General features: G+C 35.1%; 1 protein-coding gene across 2 annotated transcripts; it reads left to right on the forward strand.

Moving 5' to 3' along the window:
• Nucleotides 1–1085: 1085 nt before the first annotated feature.
• LOC145621351 (tryptophan aminotransferase-related protein 1-like) lies at nucleotides 1086–19108 on the forward strand. 2 transcript variants are annotated; one of them, XM_081676083.1, is made up of 5 exons: nucleotides 1086–1298; nucleotides 1470–1794; nucleotides 9597–9880; nucleotides 10464–10801; nucleotides 18761–19108. In XM_081676083.1, the coding sequence occupies exons 1-5, from the start codon at nucleotides 1087–1089 to the stop codon at nucleotides 18766–18768; spliced, it is 1167 nt and encodes a 388-aa protein (XP_081532209.1). In that variant the 5' UTR covers nucleotide 1086; the 3' UTR covers nucleotides 18769–19108. The 2 variants fall into 2 exon arrangements, with proteins under 2 accessions (XP_081532209.1, XP_081532208.1); XM_081676082.1 differs by lacking the exon at nucleotides 18761–19108 and adding an exon at nucleotides 12502–12880.
• The last annotated feature ends 1097 nt before the right edge of the window (nucleotides 19109–20205 follow it).

Here is a 20205-nt window from a genome sequence, read left to right on the forward strand (position 1 = left end):
TGTGCGCGTGCAATTGTAGTTTCTTTTATTTCGAACTTGTAATTGGTTCGGTTGTCTTTGTATTGTTCGATTACGATCTCTTATGTAAGTGCCGTATGGCTTTTTATTAATGAATCTAATCTCCCCCCTTCAAAAAAAGTTATATTATACCAAACTTCTCAAAGAAGATTCTAATAAAAAAGGGCAAGGTTTTTTCTTTAAGGGAAAAAACTACACCAAGAATTGACGCGTGTCATTCCTGGTGTCTGTTTTAGCATTATGTTATGATTGAATTGAGTTTGCTTTTTATTGGAATTTTATGTTGATTATTGTTGCTGATAGTTAATCAAATTTATTTTACAGGTATATTAATAAAGAAAATTTGTTGAAAACCATCTTATAAAAACCAAATTTTGTTGAAAACCATCTTATAAATTATTTTTTGTCAAAACACACCTGTTATAATTTTTTTTTTTTTTTTTTTTTTTTTTTTTTTTTTTTGTCAAAACACACCTGTTTAAATTTTTTTTGATAAGTCACACCATTCCCCCGAATTCCGACTAATTACTTACATTTGCGGCATTGACTAAAATGTGCACCTCACAAGCTCACATAACCCACTTAACCCCATTTTTTATTTTTATTTTCCTCCCTTTTCCCTCCATTCATTCTCCCTTTCATCACTCATTTCATCATAGTTTGGTTTTTATAAACTTTTATACAATTGCACGGAAATGTAAGTGACAAAGGAAGAATGAATGGAGGGAAAAGGGATAAAAATAATGGAACATTGGGGTTAAGTGGGTCACGTGAGGTGTACATGTTAATCAATGCCAAAAATGTCAATCAATAACAAATTAAGCAGGTGTGAATTATATCACGTGTGATTGGAAATGCAGTGGAGTCACTATTTTTTTTTTTTTTTTGGTGTTTAGAGAGCCACAAGAGCGGGGATGAGAATTGATCCCAAGATCTTTTGGAATCAGAATAGATGCTCTAACTACTTAAGCTATCCCTCACTCTCTGCAGTGGAATCACTATTACATGATGAGACATATCAAGAACACGTGTAAATTATATCCTATAAATTTTGAAGACATCGGCAAGATGAGACATATCAATAACTCTTTTTCAAAAAATTGTAGAGAGAGAAACAGAAAAATAGTTATACATATAATTATCAAGTACTCAATAATGGAGTCACTATTACATGATGCAAACCAAAAATTAGTCACCAAAAATGGCAATATTAATGGTATAATGAAGGATCGCAACTCTTCTTCCGAAAATAATAATAACACTGTAATTAATCTTGACCAGTAAGTTATACTTTCTCCATTTTTATTTGGTTGAAACATTATATTTTTACCTTTACTACGAATTCAATGGGTCATAAATTTTTCATTTTTGTTCTCAAAACTATGATTTATACCAAGAAATATTGCAAGGCGAATGTAATTTTATACACAAATCTTATTGAACTGATGTAGTGGTGACCCTAAGATGTTCTACTCATACTGGAAAAAGGTGGACGACGAATGCTCCATAACAATAAAAGCATCAGACTTGATAAGCTACTTTGTGAACCCAAATGAGGCTGATTTTTTCTACCAGATGCCGGAGTTCAACGATGCTGTTCGAAGGGTGCATCGTGTGATCGGAAATGCAGTGGCCGAGGACCGGTACATTATCGGAGGAACAGGATCATCTCAGTTATTTGTCACCGCACTTCGTGCCTTGGCGTTGTCTATTAAGGAGACTAGTAGTAACGGAGATAAGCGTATACCCGTTGTTTGTGCTGAGCCCTATTACTCGGTAATTTCTCAACACAGTATATTTTTTGTATTTAATATATGTAATTCATATAAAATGATTTGGAAGGTTAAGAAATATAGAGAAATTAAATAATTAATAAAATTTAAAAAGGGTTGGTGACACCCTTTGGAAAAAAATAATGGAAAAATGGAAACATAATTCCAACCTTTAATTAATTTCACAAAAATTCAACCTTTATACACCACCTTCTCCCACAGATCCATTACATGTTAATGACCGATTTTTGAAAGTTATGTACCACGTGTCAGTCATTAATTGGTTAATTATTTTTTTAATCATTAAAAAACAAAAAAAAAATTAAAAGAAAAAATCAGAAAAGCCAAAATCCCCATCCCCATCGCACCTAACCACCACATCCCCACCCCACCCCCCCCCCCCCCACTCCCCACTCCCAACCTTGAAACCCGACCACCTTGAAACCTGACAACCTTGAAACCACCACACCAACCCCCATTACCCGAAACTGACCACCGTAGCCACCCATGCCCTTAAATCCTATCACCCTTTACTCGAAACTGACCACCCATACCCTTACATCCTACCACCCCTTACCCGAAACTGACCACCGCAGCCACCCCCAAACTCAACCACGGACTACCCCCAAACACGTCACCCTAAACACGACCACCCACGTCACCCCTAAACACGACCACCCACGACACCCTTACCCTTAAACAAGAAGAAATAGGGGGCGAGTTTAGGGGTGGTCGGGTTTTAAGTTGGCTGGGTGGTCGGGGTTTTAGGGTGGGTTGGTGTAAGGACCGGGGTTTTGTGGGTCGAGTTTCGTGGGTGGCTAGGGTGGTCAGGTTTTAGGTTGGCTAGGGTGGTTGGGGTTCTAGGGTGGTCGGGGTTTAGGGTGGTTGGTGTTAGGGCCGGGTTTTGTGGGTCGAGGTTGGTTGGGGTGGTTGGGGTTTTAGGGTGGTCGGGTTTTAGGTTGGCTGGGGTGGTCGGGTTTTTGGTGGGTTGTTGGGGTGGCAGAATTGGTGGATTGGTGGGTTGTTGGAGATAGGAGAGAGAAAGAGGAGAAGTGAGAAGGGAAATTAATATATTTTAAACTTTTTAACTTGTTTAATAGGTTAAAGGTCAAATGGATCTGTGGGAAAAGGTGGGGTATAAAGGTTGAATTTTTGTGAGATTAATCAAAGGTTGGATTTTTATTGTCAGACCGCGCAAATGTTGGATATTTAGTTTCCATTTTTCCAAAAATAAAAGGATTAATGCAATTTTAAAAAATACAGAACATTTAGAATATGACATGTGAAGATTAAATTTATCAGCCATGGTTATCAATTATGTAAAAACAAGTTTTTTGAAACAATGTAAGATGATGAGTTTTAGTTCGTTAAAATTGATATGTAAAACTAATAAAGTTAAAATGAAAAGACATGATGGTTTAAATATAAAGTAAATTGCATAATTTTTCTATAGAAATGATTGGATAAGGGAAGTTAAAAATGATTAAGCTAAAGAATGAAATGACATGAAGGTAAGTTACAAATAATTTTTTTTCCAAAAAAAAAGGGGAATATTTATATGGTGTGGCAGTTTATATGACTTGTAACTTTCCAGTTGGTACGCCCTAGTAAAGTTAATATGAAAAGACATAATTGTTTAAATGTAAACGAATGAAATGACTTAATTTTCCTATAGAAATGATTGGAAAGGGAAAGTTAAAGATGATCAAGGGAATGAAATGACATGAAGGTAAGAACCAAATAAATTATATTTTCAAAAAAGCTAAAAACAAGGAACTTTTATATGGTAACACATGGTAGTTTGTATGACTTGTAAATTTTCCTATTATAAAATATTAGATTTGAATTATTATATTTTTTTGAAAGCTGAAATATGAGGAGTGTTATTAATTCATTTCACTATTGTATTAGTATTTGTTTATACGATGTATTAAATCTCCGGTAAGAATGTTTATAAAAAAGGTCACTATAAAAGAAGTAAATTTGTGTTTAAAAAAAAAATTATTTAAGAGAGTAGTACTTTTGACAACTGGTCTCTGGTGGAAATGATAAACTGATAGCCATTGAAAACAATACAAAGCATATTATGTCAAATACTTCAGCATCTAAGAGACTAGGCAGGCCTTTTGAAGAAGCAGTCTCCTTGATTTTAACAAAATGTAATGTGTGCACTTGTTTGTGGGTTGGTTTATGTATATAACAGAATCTAAGAGACCCGTCAGTATTTGACATAATACGCTTTGTATTGTTTTCAATGGCTATTAGTTTAATTATTTCCACCAAAGAAACCAGTAGTAAAAAATAACCACTCTCTTAGGATAACTTTTTTTTTACACACAAATATAAAGTGGAAAAAATAATATATATGGAAATTTAGTTGGGTGAGTCGTCGCAGATAACTTTCAGCTCTCCTCAAGACGATTCAGACCCTCCAATGCAAATCGCAGGGAGTAAACGGCACGTCGTCCCCAGGATAAAACCCAAACTTATACACTCCCTAACCTTCGTATTAAGGAGTAGAAATTTATGTAATAACCAAAATACCTGACTTATGTATATTATCTAAGTATGTGGGGAAATGTATAGGATAATATTTTTTTATATATCATTAAATTAGATACTTCAAAAACATATAATAAAACTAGATAATTATGTACGTTAGACTAATCCAGAATTCAAGACATCAAGTAATACAGCTTGTAACTCCATCCAACTTGCATGTGTAACCCCCAATCAAGCATTTACTTTGCCATTGAATATTTACCCTTAAATTAAAATCCCTTCATCAATATTTGTAATTGAAGCCATAAAAAAGGAAGAAAACATCACAAGTCAGAGTAAGTTGAATACTTGATTAGGAAATTGATTTTGGCACACCCCTATGTGAGAAGAACGTAGAAAATTGTACTCTCACATAGGAGTGTGCCAAAATCAATTAAGGGTGTGCCAAAATTATTTCCTGATTGATTATAACAAATAAAAACTATTAAGTTTGAAAATCAATCCACTTAATGATTTTATATTTTAAATTTTAAAAATTAAATACATTAAATCAAAAAAATAATTAATATTAATTATTTGTAGCTATACTATCCAACACTAGATTTCAAGTTATAATTTTACAAATCTCAACATTGACTTGAAATCAACCAAACGAGGTAACTCCACCTTGAACCAAAAAAATCAACAACTAATGCTCATAAGAAAACATATTACCTCCACCTTAAATAAAATTCCATAAACACACATTAGGAAATCAAGAAATGGACATTTTCCACAATTTATGAATTGCTACGCCTCCAAATACAAAATTTCGTACATGAAACCATCACATGGCCTAGATTGAGAGTATAATGTCACGACGCCAAACATGCTTATCAAAATTACCAAACTCTTTTCAAACACTTTTTTATCTCAAAACCAAACAAAAAACTTAGGGCTTGTTTGGCATCATTTTTCGTTTTCAGTTTCCTGTTTTTTTGAAAACTAAAAACCAGAAACAGGAAACAAGAAAAAGATGTTTCCACTTTTCTGTTGTCAGTTTTCAAAATTATCATGATTTTAATAAGCCTAAATAATTTTTGATTCATTATGTAACATATATAATGTACTTTTAAAAAACAAAAAACCAAAAAACAGAAAACCACAGCGATGCTAAACGAACCCTTAAGTAATTATAGAAAATAAAAATTACATCAACAATTTTTAAATTTCAATTGTATTTAACATAACTAGAAAAAAAAAACTAATGCATATTCGAGATTATTATATTAGTGCAAACGGAAATTCGAAAGTGATCTATTATAAACTCCGTACCAAAATCCACATGATTTCTCGTTTCACTAAGAGATCTCAAAAGGGCACTTATCATAAAGAGATCTTAGAAACCCCAGTCCCAAAACTTGTTACCCTAAAGTGCAAAATCATCATCATTGTCGAAGTTGGCAATATTTGCGGATTTGTCATCATTGGACTTCTCCTCATTATTCTTTTTCTTCGATTTCCAACACTCGGCTTTGATATGACCCTTCATATGACAATAGTTACAAATTATTTCTTTCCAAAATTCTTATCACCATGAGGAACCGAAGCATTATTTTGATCCGGGTTATTTGATTTATTAACCAATTTGTTAAATCTCTTTAGGTTAAAGCATCCTAATAAACATCCTCCGAACTTAAATCATCTCTACTATACAATAAAGTATCTCAAAAGTGCTTATATGAAGGTGGTAAAGAACTAACGCAACAACTAAATAGCCATATCCTCATCATTGATCTCAGCATCAATGTTTCGCAAACTCATAATTATAGAGAAGAATTATTCATCTAATAAGACTTAAGCAGTTTACTTTCTTCTTGACGAAGATCATTAAGTCTAGATTTGAGCAGTGAACAGTTAGCATCATGCTCTTTGTCATAAACTGACTCCAACTTCAACCACAAACCCGCAATAATTGTCTCCTTGGCAACCTTTCTCAAAACAACATTAGAGAGACATAAATAAATTTGCCGAAACAGCCTTCATATCAATCTCCTCCCACGTATCCTTCGTCATGCCCAAAGGCTTTTTGGATACATCTTCATGAGCCTTGTGACCGCAACTTTGAACTATAAAGGCTTTCATCTTTAATTTCCATAGGCAAAAATTCACTAACCTATCCGAATTTCTCAATATCGAATGTCATTAGCATAATTTAATCAAACTTGTCTATAAATACCTAAAACCTAAGATCTTAAAATATGTCTTTATATAAGAATTTGTTAGGAAGTAAGGGTGTAGAGTTATGTTTGATTAATGCGAAATAAGTCAATGAAAAAAGAACGAGAAAATCAATAAAGAAGATAGACAAAAGACTTAAGGAATTATGTGATTCAGTCAAATTAAACCTATATCCACATGTGGGGGAATCAAGAGATTATTCATTATAATGGAGATTGGACAATAATAGGAGTCTTAAATTTAATGGCTTTCTATACTTATCTAATTGATTAACTAAAGAATCTTATAATGACATAAGGAAACCCTAATAATATCCTAAATTGTTGCTGAAGTATACACAATAAGCTATCACAGAAGAAATATAGTTTAAGAAATCTCCCGAAAAAAAATTACGCTTAACATTGGAATAGAAAAGTCCCTACTCGACCAGGCACAACTAGAAAAACAATTTTAAGCAAAAAAAACGTCGTCCAAGACCCTTTTTTCGTCGTCTAAACGTTTGTGCAATGACTTTCAAGTCACTGTGAGCTTGTCGCACAAGGGTCGACGCCCATGTATGTTAGGTGACAACTTGTTCATTGTTGAACAAAACTAATTTTGGGCGACTAGCTAGGTTGCTTCCCTCATACATATTTGGGCTGCGAAAGAATATTTTGCTGCCTATATATGTTGATGAACTTTGGGCAACGACCTTGTATATTTCGTGGCCTAAAGGGATTTCACAGCAGCACGCATAATGGTAAAGGCAACAGTAGTGCCATCGCGAAAATCATTTTGGGCAACGACATGTTAGTTTGTAGCCCCATGTCTCAATGCTAGCCAATTTTATTATACAATAATGTGCAATGCATTTCGTTATCTAAAACTTTATTGGGCATATGGGCAACATGTTTGTTATCCAACCATTTCCTCACCTTTCTCAAACTTGTTTTAATTGCTCAAAAATTTACATATTCGTAGTTCAAAGAGATGACATTAAATAATTTTCATAATAATAACAATTACATGAATTATTAGGTATTGCATGCTTCTCCAAGTTCAATCCAAGGACATACACTATATATTTACATGCTTCTCCAAGTATTACATGATTTCCTTCGGTATTTCTAAAATTTCCGACGGCTTTAAAAAATTATCAGTAAAGTATATTTTTACCACCGATGGATTTTAGTGGCCATTGATATGTTGTCGTACACCTGTCAAAAAAGATTTCTAACAAAACCAACTAACTATGTAGTAGGGTAAGTAGGGTCGAATCCATAGAGAGATGGCTATTTAATCTAGCTTTCAAGGTATGGAGAAACTAATCTATGTCACGTAATTGAGATAAGAAAGTAGTCTAAATTAAAAAAAGGAATAAAACAATTAATAAAAAAACCTAGGGTAATGGTTTACCATGTTTATAGTTCTAAATCTATCAAATATCAATAACAATTCAATCAATTAAGTATCTAGAGCAATTGCTAAGCTTACGGTTGGGTCTTAACGCTCTCAATTCAACATATGTAGTTCGATAGCTAACATAATCAGAACTGTTAATTGTAAGTAAGCCTCTAAAAGAAAGATCTTTCGATTCAAACTCTTATTAACAATAATTAATCCAACAATTGATCAGGTTGCAAGATTAATAATAAAACACTATCAATTAGAGAAACTAATAATCAAAATATCAATAACATCTATCAAGATTCATAATATATATAAACATGGATTCCTAAACCCTAGAAATTAAACTACTCAAACATGAAAGAAATAATAAAAACTAGATCTAAGGGAAAAAACATAATTAAAAGCAAGAAATAGGAATAAAAATACCTCAATGAATTAAAATAATAAACCTAAGAATCATCCATGGAAGAATCCATGGAGATGCCATGAGAAACTAGGGTTCAACTCAAAAGAATGTAAACTAATAAAAAGCATAAAAGGCCTAAGGGAAAAATAATATCCCTTGAGTGTATATATTATCCTAAAACTAATCATCTAAAGATAAATAAATAAAATAAAATCTGAAAAAATAGCAATTACATAAGTCGTGATATGATTGGTCGATTGAAAGAGTTATAATCGATGTAGGATTTCTAGTAGCTTGCGTGCACACCCCACCCATCGGGCGATGGGTGGCCGATGGTCGGACGAGCTGCACAAGGGGGTTCAACCAGTGGGCACTGGTTTTCCATCGCCCCAACAAGCAGCGCACGCTCGAGCGTACAGCACATCCATCGCCCGATGACTGGGCGATGGGATGACAGCTTCGTAGGGTCAACTTCAAAGGGTTGTATCTCACGTTCTAGGAACTGCATAGGGGCGTGTGACCTATCAATAGAAGGCTTTTCAAGTCTAGTTTCCAACGCAATTTGAATCACCTCAATCCAATCTGTAGAAATCAAGTTATGATCAAAAGAGTGAATAAGATCTCAGTTTTGCCACTTTGTAAAACATTGTTTAACTTTGTTTCTAACTCAAATTCAATTTCGAAAAGTGCATAATGATCATTGTGGATGCTATTTTCATTTCTCATGCATAAAATCCTCATAGTCAACATCCACGATCTTCGATTAATAAGCTCAATTCTCGACTTCCATCCAAATATCATTCGAATCTACTCCAAACACTACGAAAGCGTCCAAATTACTATGAAATACCTGAAATATTAAGAAAAACACAAACGGAGCGTAATAGAGCACAAACAAACAACTTATGCATTTGCGACCTAAAATGAGACAAAAGGCCTAAAAAACCAACTATAAAACTAGCATAAACGTGCCTATAAACTCTATATAAATATGACTCATCATCAGCCATCCATTTTATATTTCCCATCAGTAAATGCACATATTCTTATAGTGGTAGCCTTTGTATATATACCCTATCTATTGATGAATAATAAATCAAGACATACTATCTAACTCGTTAATGAAATTTGTCAGTTTGTGAGATAATTTAACTTGTGAGCAGTATTGGTTCAGTTCGGTCCTTCATCTTACCTAAAAAAAATGTTATTGCTAGCTAGCATGTTGGAGTCTTTTACCATCAGATATTCAAATATATGTTACATTGACATATCCAATTTTTTAATCACAGTATTATGGAGAGGTCATAGAGCAAGAGATATCAGAGTTATTTGAATGGCAAGGAGATGCCAACACCTTCCAACAGAAATCGGGTCCGTACATTGAAGTGGTGACATCTCCGAATAACCCTGATGGTACGATTCGAACACCGGTGGTGAATAGAGAGGGAGGATCAGTGATTTATGACCTTGCTTATTACTGGCCACACTACACGCCTATAACCTCTCCAGCTGATTATGATGTTATGCTCTTTACAATGTCTAAGACTTCTGGTCATGCTGGATCTCGAGTTGGGTAAGTGTACCAATTCTAATATCATATCATATCATATTAGGGTTAAGGCCATTTTTCGGGTAGTTTGGGAATATTCGGGGTAGTTTCATACCTCGAGACGGTGGTTCAAGGGTGTTTTTGAGGTGGTTCAATGTTAAAAAATTAGGTTAACAGTGGAAATCCAGTCTAGAGGAAGTATTTTATAACATTTTATTGCTTTTTCTATATAGTTTCTCATAACATTTTTTTTAATTAGCTAGTATTCACTTGATTTTATTAGGTGGTTTCTTTTAAAACTTGAAGGATTGATATGATGAATTTTATATTAATACCAAATTATCAATATTTTGGATGATAACATAAATTATTAATACAATTAGTTTAAAGTTATAGTCAAAGTTAAATTAGTTTATGGATAGTCCATAAAGTTCATATGTGTCAATTATTTTAGCTTAGGATGGAGAGATCAGAAGTCGTAATAGTCTAGCAAGGTCACGCATCCATGCTCATAGCTTATAGATAAACAATGTTTTTTATTTGTTTCCAATTACTCAAGAACAAAAATTCTATATATATAACAATGGGTAATAATTATATATTAAAGGTGGGCCATCATAAGGGATCAAGATATTGCCAAAAAGATGAAGAAGCAAATATTGTTGACGACCATTGGAAGTAGCCATGAAGGGCAGCTTCGAGCAACAAAGATCTTAAACTTCATAGCTGATAAATATGAAAATCATACTTATTATATGGTTGAGAAGCCTTCCAAGTTGCATAAATTGTTTGAAGTTGAAGGGTTGTTTGAATATGGCCACCGCATGTTAGGGCAACGTTGGGAGAAGCTTAGAGCTGTTGTCCAACACAATCCGGCTATTCGCCTCCCAGACTTTTCTCCAAGCTTTTGTAACTTCATGGGAAAGCTCACTTCTCCAACTCCAGGTATTTATTCAAGCCTCGATTGTTCGGTATCATTCTCATTATTTGATTTTTGGCTCTAAATTTTGGAATAATTAATATTGCATATAATATAAATTGAATGACGATTTTAAATTATTATTTTGATTGTGATAATATTTATTTTAATTTTACATAATGTGTAAAACTGTAAAAGTCATTAAATATATGAAAATTTGACATAAAAAACCTATTGATTGGTGATGGTGTTTTGTGTTGGAGGGGGGGTTTGGTGTGGCTGAGTGGGTTTTATTGGTGGGGATAGAGTTTTTTGGGGTGCCGGTGCTAGGGAAGGTGGTTGGGGTAGGGCTATCAATGAAGATGGTTGAACCTTAGTGGCCGTGTAGTGATGGTTAGGGTGGGAAAAGAAACTAAAAAAAATTAACAAGTTAAACATGTTATATCGGTAAAAAGCTTGTTCTGAGAAAATAAGGGGTAAAGGTTGGCTCATTCCCAGAATACGCAAAGGTTAATTTATTTTGAGCAGATCGAGCAAACATGGGATTATTCTTCTCAAAACTCTTTGCCAGCCACTAAAATAGCCTTGATTTTACCCTCACCAACCTCTAATGAGCTATTCTAGATTTCTAGAGATGGGTCGGTTTGTAGTGGACGCTACTTGCTAGGGTGGGGCCGGGAAATAAAATGGGTGACGTGTAGTGGAGGTAGTTATGGTTTTCTTTACTTATAAATTAATTACATTGTTAAATAATTACCCAAGATTAAACAAGAGTGAGAACGAAGGAATTTACAAGAAAAAGGGTTGGATTGGACTATTACAATATATAATAGATTAATAGGCACATAACCGGCACAAGAGGTGTCAATGTCGGAAAAGACCAATTTAATGTCGAAAGCTGAGTTTTGGTTGTCTTTAACAAAAAAATTATTTAAATTAAGTTTTAAGTTGCCAAAATAAATTTATAGGTTTTTCCTAATAGAAAATTGCTTTAAAAGGTATTTTTTGACAAAATTTTCTTAATTTAAACGATCAAACAACTAAATCTATGATCTACAATCTATCTATACTTTATTAGTATTTAAAAACTCAAACCAGGAAAGACACATGTCCCATCCTATTATACTCCTTGTATATCTTCTTTTTCAATGTAGTGTGCCATATGTCTTCTTAAATTAATTATTTTTTATTACACTATCTTTCTTTACACTTTCATTAAACATTTCATCTTCATCTCCCTTCTTCAATACCATTGTTTCCTTTTCTTCCTCTAATTTTAGTCCTTTCACCTTTTTTTTCAAGTCCAATTTTGTTTTAAAGTCTCAACAATATAATTTCTTTATTCATGTTTTTTTTTTATTACATATTGCACCCATAATAATTTATTGGTATTTCCTTACTCATTTTTCAATGTAGTTTTCTATGAAAAATATGTGCGTTGCACATGCCAGAAGACTAGTTATTAGTTTATAATAACACAAACCATCAATGAAATTTCTCTCATCCTCTTGTGATCTCCCATCCCTCTGTTTTCTATTCAATCTTATATCAAACTCTTTGAACGTAAGTAATAATGATATTTGATTTTACATTTTGACCGACATGACGACATATATATAATTTTGAAGTAATTTAATTGACTTAAATAAAATAAGAAGTAAAAAAACTTGTAAAATTTATTAATTATATTTTTAACAAAATTTTGAATTGTTTTAACTTTACGCAGCCTTTGCATGGGTGGAATTTGAAACTGGTGAAGACGCAGAAGAAGTAATGAGGAAGCTGAAATTCAAAGGAAGGAATGGGTCACGATTCGGTATCAATGTCTCTCGGAGATATATTAGAGTTAACATGATGGGAGATGACCCCTCTTTCAACCTCTTCTTGGAAAGGCTCTCATTTCTAAGGATTGCGGTTTAAAAAATATATTCTTGGTGGATATATATATATACATGATACATGTATATATACATGTATAATGTACATTATATATATATATGTTTGTTAGACGTACTACCTCTGTTGATTGTTTTGTACAACTTTTGCAATTTCGGGATGATCAGAGTTATGTGCAATTATCTATTTTTCCCATTTATAGTAAGAAAGGCAGGAAATTACAAATTTGCCCTTACTTAAAAAAAATACTCCCTCCGCATTCAATTATCTGCAACATTTACCATAAATAGGTGCTACCTATTATCTGCAATAAATTTTTTTCTTTCCTTTTTTAGTAAATTTTATACAATAAAATGACCACCTTACCCTTACTTTATTTTTTAAACTTTGTTTAACATCTTATAATTACACTTACTTACCAATTCAACTAATTACCACCTTATCCCAACCCAACCCTGCCTACCTCCAGCCCAACCACACGAAACCAGAGCACCACCCCCACCGCTACAGCGCTACTATACCCCATCGCCGCGCCAATCTCCGACCACACCCTAGCTCGCCGCCCCATTCTCCGACCAAATCCCATCGCACCCTAGACCAGACCCCACTACACCACAACCACTAATCTGAGTTCGTGGGTTTTGCGGTGGGTTTCGTGGCTAGACTTGGAGTCGTGGGTTGGGCGTTGGGTTTCGATTCAAGATCTAGGGTCGTGCGTTGGGCGGTGGTTTAGATTCAAGATCTGGGGTCGCGGGTTGGGCGGTGGGTTTCGATTCAAGACCTGGGGTCGTGGGTTTCGTGGTGGGTGTTGGTGGTCTGAGTTCGTGGGGCTGGTGCGTGAATGGGGTTGCGTGAATGGGGAATGCGTGGTGGTTTCGGTGGTCTGAGTTTGGTGGTTTTGCGTCCGTGAGTGGGGGTTGCGTGGTGGTTTTGGTGGTCTGAGGTTGGTGGTTCTGCGTGAGTGGTGAGGGTTGCGTGGGTGTGGGTGTTGGATTAATTATCCTTTCCTCTCCTCTTAATTTTCAATAATCATGCTTAAGAAGTTTTGCCTAGGAGTCCGTAAAAAGTACCATTGTTGCAGATAATTGAAACCGGAGGGAGTATGATTTTTTTATCATTTCACACTTAGTCTATTTTAATCTTGCTAACCTAAAACTAATCAAATTACCCTAATCTAATTACTCCCTCCATTAATTATCCCACTTCCCCCAACTACTCTCATTATCTCACATTCCCAACCACCAAAATTAAATTTGATGGTTGGGTTTCCTTATTTTTTCTGAATTTCTCTCCAGATGAACCCTAGTTCATCTTCTGTGTGACTTTCTCTCTCCTCTTCATCCTTTGTTTTCTACCCATTCTCTCTCTAGATCTCCTCTTCATCCATCATTTTCTACCATTTATCTCGCCAGATGTCCCTAAAATAGAGTCCTCCCCTACAAAATGGTGAACCTTGAACCTCTCCACAATGCTTGGATGGCCACAGATGATGTGGGTGAGGGATATTTGATCCAGTCCCTTATACAACCGATTGAGACTGGTTTTCCCTTTCCTCGACAATTTTACGAGTCTAGTGAGTTTGGTCCCTACGGCACTTCAACAACGTACAAAGCTTTGGGTAAGGTTCTTGAGAGTGTTGAAGAGGAGGAACGTCTAAAGAGGGTTGATGGTCAAGGTGAGTCCCGTGGTAAGAAAACGCTTGATTTCATTGATGTACCTGTAGATCCAGTTGTTGAAAATGGTGAGGGGTCCTGTATGGCCACCAAAAAGGCTAGATCTAAGAGACCGAGGCCACCAGAAAGGCTGAGGGCTACAAGGAAAGTTGCTAGGGTGGCGCTACGGCGGATGCGGTGATTACCTGATGAGGAGAAAATTGTCATGTCATATGAGGAAGAGGCTGAAAAAGAGGAGGTTTCAGCAACTCCTTCAAGCAATTCAAGGCAGATCATGGTTCCGGACTTGGCTCTGGCTCTAGTGTGCAGCACTATGTGAGGCGGATGAACCCTAGGGTTCAATACTCTGAGTGAATGCTTATGTTACAATCCCTAACCCTAATTTATTTCATTTTTTAATTTGAGTCCCTTAGTCATTGATTTAATTAAGAGTTGATTGGTTTCCTGATTTCGTAATATGGTTGTGTTTTGTGGCTGTATGTTCTAGTTATTTTGATTTTTCTTTTCTCGAGTTTTGCTTGGTGTGGATTTTGGTTGGTTGTTGCCTTACATTGCTGGTGTTTGATGGATTTTTACTTGACTTAGGTTGTGGATGGAATATGCTGTGTGTTGTGGATGGATTATGTTGTTGGTTATTATTAGATTATTATGCTGGTTGATGCCGTTGCTGGATTATAATGTTGTCTGATTATATTGGTTGCTGAATTTTGTTGTTGGTTTGTTGTGTGTTGTGGTTTGTTGTTGCACTACTGACTTATGGCATTTCTGGGAATTTGATTAATGAATGATGAGGCTATTATGTGATTGGTGTTGTCAACTTGGGTTGTGGGTTGCCTATAATGTTTTTAATGATTGTTGGTGTAGAGAACAGTGTTATGTCTTTACTATACTTAGTTCCACTTTCTATGAGTCCCTCAATGCTGTTTATGAAGTTCTAAGTGGGGAATCCCACCTTGTACTATGAACCTTTTTGTTTGTGTAATCCATATGATGAATGGACTCCATTGAATTACAATTTGAACAAGTATTTTGCTCCAACAATCAAAATAATTTGATTGTTGTTGAGGTAAACTTTTTTGAATTGTTGTATTCAACATTCATGTATTCCTTTGATGGATTAAATGTTAGTTAGCATAATTTCTTCATTCATTTCATTCCAATTAAAATGTGGCTACAAAATCTATATTACATAAGCACTAGAACTTACACAACACTGCCTAAGTGGTTTATCACATCCTAACTCACAAAATACACCTAACCACCTATTCATTAACACTACAAAAGCTAAATAAAAAAGGAATCACAAACTTTAGGTGCTTATTATGTGTGGCAGGATGTTCTGAGTTGCTTTGTACGATATTCTAGTCTGCACCCAACTCCATGTCCTCTGCTGCTTCATGATTTCCTTCAGGTGCTGGCTGATAGGCCGTCGTCGAGCCTACCAAAGATAAAGTCCTATCTTGGTCTCACTAGCTAATAACAAGGGTAAGAAAGGGTCGAACCCAAGAGAGGCGTTGAATCAACCACCGAAATACTACCGTATAAATAAGCTAAATGAAGTCGAAAATGGTTTAGTTTTATGTAACAAGCACTAGTTCAAGCCAACTAAAGCTAAGGGAAGATTAACAATATTTAGAGGGTTCTAGGGCTCGGGTTATACCACTCAACTTCATCACAAATCACAATTAACATGCACAAACAAGGTAAAATAAGGGATAAAATAGGGGATGTCATCTAAAGCACCCAACTACTCTCTCAAGCTAGAGGGATTACTTGAATCATGAATACAACCTACTCTCGTAGTTACAAAGCACAAAGCAACGATGACATAAACATTCCCTTGACTAGAAATTCCTATTCTCATGGCATTTCAAGTCAATCAAGCAAAAGGGAGCTAACGCAAGTTCATCTCTTAATCCTTCGTTGAGATCGAGAAAGCTTGGATAATAGTTCTAGCAATGGCCATATACAAGAACTAAACAATTAAACCACTTAAGCTCAACTAATTAATACCCAATAATTACCAAATTAGCACATGCAACAAGTAATTAGTGACTACATTGAGGGTTTTACCCAAACCCTAGAAAATTAGACTACTCACAATCCATGGAGATTAAAGCAATTAAGGATTTCAAGTAACTCATGAACAAGATTCAAACTAAAAATTAAGTTAATTAACAATCTAAGCATACAAGAATTAAACAAGAAAACTAACAATCAAAGCAATTAAAATGGAAGAGAAGAGTGAGAAAAATATTACTAGAAGCTTTGATCTTGAATAACAATATAATGGTGGAACTTGTCTTCTACAATAATTGAGAATGAGATTTCCAAGCTAATAATTATAATCTAACTAATGATTTTGAGAAATATTTGTGTTTCTACAATTACCAACTAAGAGGAAGCACTAAAAACTTGGATGCCCGTACAAATGAGCAAAGGGGAGTATTTATATGACCCCCAAATAAAAAGGACGGAGAAAACAAGAGTCGGGCACGGCTACAGATCTGCACGGACGTGCCGGGCTTGGCACGGACGTGCAACCTAAGTTGCACGGACATGCCATCCCATGCACGGCCGTGTAGAGTCAGAGATGTGAATTAGTTTGCTACTGATTTGGCCAGGGAAACCTACACGAATGTGCCACATTTGGCACGGACGTGCACACCTTAAACTGCAGAATCAGTTTTGAAACTGATTCGGGTTGAATAAGCTGCACGGACGTGCAGGCTTCTGCATGGACGTGCTGGGTGACTTGCACAGACGTGCTGAAGTCTTCACGGCCGTGCAAGATCTGGCAGAAACGTCAGCTTGCTGGAGCACTCCTGCACGGTCGTGCAGGACATGGCACGGCCGTGCAGGGTCTTCTAGGCCCTTCTCTTCACATTTTCTTCAGTTTTGCTCCTTTGTCACGGCTTCCTTCCTCGGTTCATCAACCGTATGCTTCAAATGGTCGTCCTTTGGCCCTAATAACTCAAAAAAAAAACACCCACAACCCGTGAAGCAAGGGATACACAAAAATTGCAGGAAAATAGAGTAAAAGTGAACCAAAACGGCAATATATCAAGTAAACAAGGTTCGAAATCACTCTAAAATCTTATCGAATAACAAGTTATCACTGGCCTGAACATTGTGTTCAGGTACTCCATAGCCTCTATCATTATTTACTTCTCAACATGCACTTGATATGGTCGAATGCCTAGATTTCCAAGTTTTTTCTTGTTCATGTGTGGAATTTTGTACTTATTTCCCACCTTGTGCCTTGAGTATTTTGATCATGCATCTTTATAAAGTCACACATTATACTTGTTCACTTCTGGTTTGAATGTGTTGTAAGAGTCAATCACCCTCTCAACATATATTTGATGACCTCTCTGTTCACATTACGGAGTGCCTTTGTGACCATTGTGCCTGCTGCTGTGTTCTTGCTTGATTTATTTGATCTTTCATTTATTGTGAATGGGAATATCCCATACTTGCCATCATGTAGTAGTTCCCCATTGGAGACATATAGTGGCTTCCCAATAATTGCCAAACATATCCTTTAACTTAAACCATCTAGACTGTTGTTCCATGTATGGATCTTCTTCACTTGGAAGGAGTAAAAATCTCTTTTTATCAGGGTTCAAGTAGAACCAATTATCATCAATGTCAATGACATACTTCATGTCTTTAAAAGTAGGGGTCCTCATTTCCTAGAACTAGGTTTATATGAGAAAGAACGCACTTCATTCTAGCTACCTTATGATCTGATGTTAGTGCTGGCTTACAACTTGTTGTGCGGTGTTCTCAGCCTTCCTTTTTTCTTCAAATAATGCAAAGTGACATGTGAAATCTTCAGTGCTGCTGCATAAGACCTTTTTGTCTGCCTTAAGTAAAGAGGGATTGACTATAGGAATTCATCTGGAAATTCCCTAGGCTTTGGACGTGTTCTGCCTATCTTCCTAGTCTTGACATCAATCAAATTCTCTTGTGCCATCTATTTTTTTATGTCTGTGAGAATTCTTGTGATTTTTGATTTGTGGACACTAAATTGAATTAAAAGTTGCATTTTGTATTCTCATGGTAAGTTTCCATTTTTCATCTTCATCAACATTGCTTCAACAATCTTGCTTCTTTGGTGCATGGTAAGCTATTTTTTGTTGACTGTTTGAGTGCCTTCTTGTGTTAGCTGTTGGGTTGTTTGGAATTCAACTTGAACTTCTAGTTCTTAAGTCACATCCTCTACCTCTTCTTCTTACTGCATGTTTTCAATTTCAAAGTCATAATACTATATGTCTTGATCTTGTAACTCCTCTTCCTCATTAAAGTACAACTCTGTCAATTGTTCCTCTGTCAATAGTTCGTTGATCAACATCATAATATAGAGATTCATCTAATTCTGCCATGCCTTCTGTGTGTTTTCTGTTTCTGCAGATTGTTGATGATGATGTAGGGGTAGCTAATGCGGTTTTTTGAGAAGATCAAGCTACCTTACACTTTTGTGTAGATAATGATGAAGCAATGCAAAGCTGATGATGATGATGAAGGAAGATGTGCAGCACTAATTTAATTTAGGAGCTAATTTTTTGGGTAATTAAGGGTTAATGTGGGTATTAGTTGCTGATTTTTTGGGAAAACATTTTTATGTTTTGGACAGAGTATGGTATGTAATTAATGGTTTGAAAATTTATTGCTTTTGTAGTATCAGGGCTTGCTTTTATAAGTCTCATAAATGGTGAATGCTAGATTTAAATGAAGGGGAAAATTTAAATGTATGCCTTGTTTTTTTTTTTTTAAAAAAAAAAAAGTTTGAGGGAATTTGTATCCCACCCAAAAACTCAAAAGTTTTGAATTTTTGGTGAAAAAACGGAGGGAATACAAATCCCTCTACAAGAATCAGATTTTCCCACCAAAACACATGGGGAGGCCCTACTTTCTCTCTCTTCTCCCTTTAATTAATTTCTTTCATTATCCTCTAATCAATGCCCCTCAAATTTTGCATTGGCAATTGTGAACCTCTTCAAAGTTACACAAAATAATTAATGGAGGTAGTACTATTCTTCATATTTCTTTCATTTTTTTTAAAAAAATTTGTAATTCATTTCAATGGTATATCTTCCCAAAAAAAAGGACTAAGGAGTTCTCTCAAAGGTTCTTTTATTACATTCAATGTAAAAATTGTACAATGTCATCACTCAAAAAAGGCACCACAATATGTTGATGTAGCAAAATCTAATTGGCCCACATTTTGTATTTTGATTTTTATTTTGAAATATTTTAATGTACATATATAGTGTATTAATTTTGTATTTATATTATGTGTTTGTTCAAATTCATGTATTTTTTTATTAGAAATGAATAATTATAAAAATTCTTTTTTAAAATATTAAGGAAAATTTGCAAATTGCAGCAATTTAATAAAAAATTGCAAATTGCATCCCAAAAGTTCATATAAATTTTAAATTGCAGCCCAACTCAACTTTTTCATCGGTTTACATGTCGAAAAATCTTTGGTTACGGTTTTAGGGGTAATTTTAGTTCTTAAGGGACCAAATTGAGCTCGAAATTAGCAAAACACTAATCTAACTGCCTCGTTTTGCGTAACAAAAATGTATTGATTCGTGGCCTACTATTTTTTGTTGTAAAAACGAGACTTGTCGCATTGTAATTGGCTAAGATTTCTTAAAAAAAGATCTTTTAATAACAAAGAAATAATTAAAAACAAAAATCTCAAATTAAAAAAAAAAAACAAAAAAACCATCCTCACTCCTTTACAGCAGTGATGCCCCCTCTCGGCCTCCTTCTGGATTCCTCTCCTAACGGTTAGCCTCTCCCCAACCCTGATCCCAACCTGGCCCTCCCAACCCTAACCCAAATCC

Source organism: Chenopodium album, chromosome 27 (genome assembly GCF_948465745.1).
Source record: "Chenopodium album chromosome 27, dcCheAlbu1.1, whole genome shotgun sequence".
Classification (NCBI taxonomy): Eukaryota; Viridiplantae; Streptophyta; class Magnoliopsida; order Caryophyllales; family Amaranthaceae; genus Chenopodium; species Chenopodium album.

Bases quoted from the DNA above. Each gene is read 5' to 3' on its own strand.
- LOC145621351 (XM_081676082.1), top strand. From the start codon at position 1,087: ATGAGACATATCAATAACTCTTTTTCAAAAAATTGTAGAGAGAGAAAC. The intron at 1,299-1,469 runs GTAAGTTATACT...GAACTGATGTAG, and splicing joins ACTGTAATTAATCTTGACCA to TGGTGACCCTAAGATGTTCT. The intron at 9,881-10,463 runs GTAAGTGTACCA...TATATATTAAAG, and splicing joins CATGCTGGATCTCGAGTTGG to GTGGGCCATCATAAGGGATC.